We start from the raw sequence: 6,000 nt of genomic DNA, 5'->3' as shown, positions 1-6,000 counted from the left end.
AGACCACCAAATTCATCCTGCTGCCAACCAACTCAGCAAATGACAGACTCTATATCCCTTTTATTTCTCTGAACTCAAATTTTTCCGTTCACATTCTGTAATCTATTTGTGCATACGTATGGACTTCCTGTGTGTGTGTGTACGTGTATACGCGCATGTGTATAGAAATCAAATGGATTTTGTTACTTAGAATGGTTTAAGTATAATAAAGCTAACCTCATTCTTTACTAAACTCAAGAAAATCTGTTTGATCGGTTCTATTATGATCGTAGCACATAAACAGTTAACTGTGCACTGAATTGGCAAGTATATCCTTTTTTAAAAACCTGTTGTGGTCACATGAGGAGCAGGGTGCCATTCGATCACTCCTCACCTGATCACAACACTTTGCATACTGAATTTTGCATGCGAAATGTCCTGCCTGTATGACATGGCAGTTGATAAGATTGGGTTCCACAAAATCCAATACATATTTTCTCTAAATTCCTATAACTGTAATGCTGCATTGCAATTGTCGGTAAAATGCATAAATATTTTTAATGAGGAAAATGTCACTGAATTACAGCCAATTGAATTCAGGCTCCTAGGTCAGTATGACTTGTACTGAGTGTCAGGCATAGCTACTATTTACCTACATTCAGACACTATCCCATACCTCCCAACCCCTGTAAATAGTACATATAAACATGTCTGTTGGTCAAGACGTAAGAAAATGTGACAAGTGAGGTGTACGAGAGTCAGTAGAAAAGCCATTTAATCCTTTAAATTGCATTAAATCTAAGAACATCACATTCAGTGGGGAAATGATAATATAGCACTATCAAGTGGTCAGATTGTGCAGCTACACAGTGACAAGTTCACTTGGGTTGTTTATGGAAAATCTGAATTTATAACAGCAAAGCTAACCCATAAGTGTGGCTAAAAAGTGTAAACAGGAAGAAGGCTTTTGTAGATGGGCCATGCATGAACACAAGGTCTTTGTTAAGATGTGAATAGATATGTGGACGGACAGATGACACTGATAAAATGCTGTTACACTTTCAATACGGTGTTATTTAATAGAAAATATCACAGGAACTTAATCTACAAAGCAAAACATCAGATCAAATAAACTGCAGTCTCCTGGGCCACGTTTAATGATCATCACCTCAGCTTGAACCTTGAAGTGAAAAATAGACAGGCATCTTGTCACGGAGGTCAAAAAGAGTCGGAGAGAATAGATTGGAGAAATCAGAATGTAATGCAGAGTTTTAGATTGTAAGAGGAAGGGAAATGTGATTGAGGGGGTGGGGGGTGGTGTGTGTGTGTGTGTGTGGTAAGAAAATACATTTAATACAACAGAATTCACTTATTCTGTTTACCGGAACAGAGGACGCACTCAGAACACCAGTTAAAATATTCCAGTCACCATTTCCAAAACACACCTCTCTGGTAATGAAGAGTTCTGTTCACAATAGTGCTGCTTACTTTAGTTGTACGGGAATCCTTTGGATGTTTTTTGTTTGATTTGACCCGCAGAAGACTTGAGTAGTTTTTTTTAAATTTCTCGGAATGTCCATTATACTATCCAAACATACCTCTTAAAATTGTTCAAATTTGCAGTTAATGAATATGTTAATCAAGCTGCCTTTATGCCTTTTCTAGATCTTTCTGGAATGAGATCACGTTTGTGCGATATTGGGTATGTGAAACATTTCAAAGCCCTAATTTTAACCCGAGGTACAAGGACGAGGGTTCAGCCAAGCATTGAGTGCAGGTCACAGCATGAGGGGAAGATGCAGAGATTTTAACTCCCATGCCTCAGTTCCATTTTAAGGTTGGACCCTGGGCCAAACCTAGTGGGAACTGTTAGATGGATAGTGGGCGGGTGGGATATAGGGCAGCAGGAGGAGGCAGCTGCTGGGATACAGGAAACAGTTTACAGTGCTAAGTTAAATGGTGGACAAAGGAAGCCTGGGGCAGAAAAGGTCCCATATTTTCTTGGGATCTTGGTATCAGCACATAAGAAAAATAGCAAATTTTTTTTTAAACAACATATCTTCCTGGACCTCTTTATTTCCTGCTCCTGCCAAGCCACCAGGTTTTACTGGTAGGCCCAGCACTGAGTACTACTCAGGTTAAAACCACAGCCTAAGTGTATCACAGAATCCCAGCCTCTGCATATTTCTATGCTCCCGGTCTGCCTATGGTGAGCATCTCTGACCCCTTCCCAAACCCCGGAGTTAAAATATGATGGGAGCATGGCTTATCTGGGAGGTTATACTCTGCTCCTATCTGTCTGGTTCTTGTCAGGTACGGGGTTTAAAATCAGGATTAATGTATTTGTACGGCGTTCTGCCACATCCTATGGCTGGAGGTATTAATCCAAACAGGTCAAAATCATGGGCAAATCGTTTTACATCAATATCAAACCGCACAATTTCATAAATTGAAAGTTCCATCTGGAAATGGGCCATCATCTTTTTAAACTCCTTCGGTAATTTTATTTTTTCTCAAGCTATCTGGTCCAACACAACAACAGTTTGACCAATAGGGTCATCATTGTAACCTTGTACACAACAGGAGAAACTACAACAAACACCCAATTAAGCAATCAACCTAGACAGTTATCAGTAATAGTCAGACATTCAATTTCATAATGTTATATTATTAAAGTTTAGAAAATATAAAGTGTGGCCCAGCACTTTTCCCAAAAAAATCTTAAATATCCAAAACAAAAATATTTGGAAAACATTATTTCTAGTATGCAAATTTGGTAATAAAAAAAATCTCCACCACCAGGGTGTAGTATTCCAGCAGATACGCTGCTTGGTCTAAGACCAGCTTCGACGATTGAGCACAGCATGTGGGATTATTCACATTCATAAATCTTGTGGGCAATCGCCATGCCCAGCATGACAGCCACTAAGAGTCCAAGCAGCCACTTCAGGTTGGCATCCTTGATGGAAAGAGCAGTGGTCTGTAAAACAAAGAAAAAAAAATCTCCAGTCACCAAACTCAAGTTGCAGCCTCTCTGGTGTTAGACTTCGCCTGCAGCAATTATTAAGTTGAACAATGGCAAGCAGTTCCTCTATTAGAATTTCAATAGGTTTTTACATACAACAGTTCTTGATTTAGTTTGTGGAAATTAAATGGGTCGAGTGGATAATGTGAATGTTGTGGGAACATCTAGCAACAAGTGACCACAAGGTAAATTGTGGACACATATATAAATGTTGAAAAGCAGAGGGAATAATCAAAGGAGTTTTGATAGGAAAAGAAAGCTTATCGCAATAAGATGCAAGTCCAGGAAAATTATGAGGAGAAATTAAATTCGGACATGAAATGTGCTGCATTTACTGTAAAGTTTATGGAATTGACTATGAAGAAAGTGCTAACTTACTCTACAGGCAGATGCCCTTTCTGCAAAAGCGATCATGACAAGAAGTATCTAATCATTTATTTAATTGTTGTTTACAGGCCTTTATTGTGTGCAAGTAGCTTGCTGCATGTCTCTGCAACAGTAGCAAAACTTCAAACATATCTCATTGCCTGTGAAGAACTTTGTGATATCTCAAGGCTATATAAGGTGTAATACAAATGCAATTTCTTATTTCTGTGATAATAGCGTGAGTTTTAGGCAGTGACTAGTACACTTGTAACACTGGCTTTTAATGTACAGCAGTATTCTGATTTCTTGTCTCTGTCGATTATATTAGTATAGTCAAACATATAATTAGATCTGTGGTCATTAAAACTCTGTATTCTATCATTTTCTTGTACAAATGCTTTATGTATTGTGGGATCTACAAACTTTGGATGTATAGTGTGTGGCCAAGCTGTTTACCTTGCACGATGTTCAGAGTGATTACACTCATTAAAATTAAGTAAATACAGCATCATAAACACTCCCATAAAACAGAGCCACCAGGCAAAAACAAAATCAACCTTAAGAAGCTGCCTTCTACAATCAGTTCACAGCAGCTCAATGTGAACTATAGGAAAGGAATGGTAAATGTAATCATTAAACAGCTAGAATTTCAAGCATCAGTACACACAAAATGGACAGTTAACATTACACATACAAAGAAATATTATTATAAACAGCAGAGGCTCCTCTTTTCATGTGCTATAAGTTACGCAGGCTCCATTCTGATTAAATAATTTCCAAAAATGTGGTAGAAATTACAAATTTGTCATAACAAAATAAGCCAAATTGTCAAATGGAGCAGATATTATTCTCCTTGTCTTTGGGTGTAATGGATCACCTGTGTACTGGTCATGGAGAAAGATCGGGTGGAGAGGATTACATGAGTGTAATAATGCCACTCACCTAGCATCCCATCCGTTTAAATGATACTGTGCATCGGGCAGAAGATGCATTTTAAAGTGAAGTAGAGTGAGATAATATGCACCAGGAAGGAAAGCGAGGAATGGAAAACGCTCCAGTTTGTAGATAAGCAGAATACCATTACCCTTTTGGAGTTCAAAAAATGGTGGCCTTTCCAATTCTGCTGCTTCCCTTTCCAAAGCAACTGCCTCTTCCTCGAGTTACAAATATGGATTAAAATATTCTGATAAGGTTCGAGACCATTGCACCTTCAGCAGTTTTTTTGTTTGCCAGCTGGATTTCTTCTAATGCACACTTCCTGAATTAAACTCTTTCTATTTCCTGCGCAACTTTACAGCTCACTGCATTGAGTCTGCCTCTGTTTTCTTTCTGAATTTCTCAATTTAAAACAAAGCAGCTGGGAAGACAATCAGTTGAAACATTCTGAAAGAATACAGTTGCAACGAGGCAGGGTTTCTGACTCAAAAACAATACACTCCCACACCATGACGTACACTTACCCAGCCGCCCTGCTCAACAGTCCATTCAGCAATTTGGTTCTTTGCAATCAGCTTTGTGACAGATTTTGTAACTTTGCCAAAACATTCCATAATTCCTCTCTGATAGACGTAAGTCATCATTTTGTAACTGAAACTCAGCAGAGCAATAGTTTGGCCCCAGTTTATTCCATTGTCATATAATCTGTGTAGCAGAAAGATGATGCACTTTAACAACAAAACTGTTACACCTGTTCAGTTAGTTAGCGTCATTAAAACAATCATATCAACACAGGAATATGAGTTAATTGTTATATCATTCTCTTTAAAAAACAGACTACATAATCCACTTCCAAGATTGTCAAACATGCTGGGTACAAATTTAGAAAGATCCCATTTCCTTTTTTTAAAAGTTTATTTTATTCATTCATTTTCTTTTCCTTCATTGATCACATTCTTTTAGTCTCTCTTTTAGCCTTGCCAATGTTTGGCTGCATTCAGCACTCGAGGTTGGCATTGGGATTGATGACCTGGTTGTAATAGACTCTCAAGTAATTACAGTTCAGATAAACCACTGCCACTTATTAGATTTTTATGAAAACTATTGACAGCAAATTGGAAACCTACCTTTCAGCAACTCTGTAGAAGGAATCATTCCCGTGTTCAGATGGGAGAGGAAGGTATGCCCGCATACCTCGAAATTCCCGGCTCTTTCGATGATTAAGCTCATCTCCAATGATCGCCAGCTGACGTCCTATTTCCATAGTGGAACTGTGAAGTTAACATTAAAATTCAGTTAGGAAATCCCAAAGCTTCATACTATACTGTGTGAACAAAAATAAGGTAGCCTGCATCTAACGACTGCAAGCAGACATTGTTAACAAATCTCGCTAACTCCATTTAGTGCCCTCAACTTCTCTTCGATCCATAGCTGTTATTTCTGCCTTCTCTGGCTAGGTCTCCCACACCAGGTTAAAGTCCAACAGGTTTATTTGGTAGCAAATGCCATTAGCTTTCGGAGCGCTGCTCCTTTAAGGAGCAGCACTCCGAAAGCTAATGGTATTTGCTACCAAATAAACCTGCTGGACTTTAACCTGGTGTTGTTAAAACTCTTACTGTGTTTACCCCAGTCCAACGCCGGCATCTCCACATTAGGTCTCCCACCACAGGTATACTTCAAGTAACTCAGAATGT

The 6,000-nt window shown here is 38.7% G+C and overlaps 1 protein-coding gene across 2 annotated transcripts in view; it reads right to left on the bottom strand.

Moving 5' to 3' along the window:
- Positions 1 to 1,035: 1,035 nt before the first annotated feature.
- Positions 1,036 to 6,000, bottom strand: part of LOC144499108 (bcl-2 homologous antagonist/killer-like) — a 47,087-nt gene continuing 42,122 nt past the window's right edge. Inside the window, exons 5-7 of one of the 2 annotated variants that reach the window (XM_078221184.1) lie at positions 5,434 to 5,577; positions 4,831 to 5,011; positions 1,036 to 2,959 (exon numbers count right to left, since the gene is read on the bottom strand). In XM_078221184.1, coding sequence (XP_078077310.1) covers positions 2,852 to 2,959; positions 4,831 to 5,011; positions 5,434 to 5,577 — 433 coding nt within the window. In that variant the 3' untranslated portion in view covers positions 1,036 to 2,851. The remainder of the gene's footprint in view (positions 2,960 to 4,830; positions 5,012 to 5,433; positions 5,578 to 6,000) is intronic. The other variant, XM_078221186.1, reaches the window with a different exon arrangement.

This window comes from Mustelus asterias, chromosome 9 (genome assembly GCF_964213995.1).
Source record: "Mustelus asterias chromosome 9, sMusAst1.hap1.1, whole genome shotgun sequence".
Lineage (NCBI taxonomy): Eukaryota > Metazoa > Chordata > Chondrichthyes > Carcharhiniformes > Triakidae > Mustelus > Mustelus asterias.
Note: the sequence above shows the minus strand (reverse complement) of the source record. Positions and strands in the feature narration are given on the sequence as shown.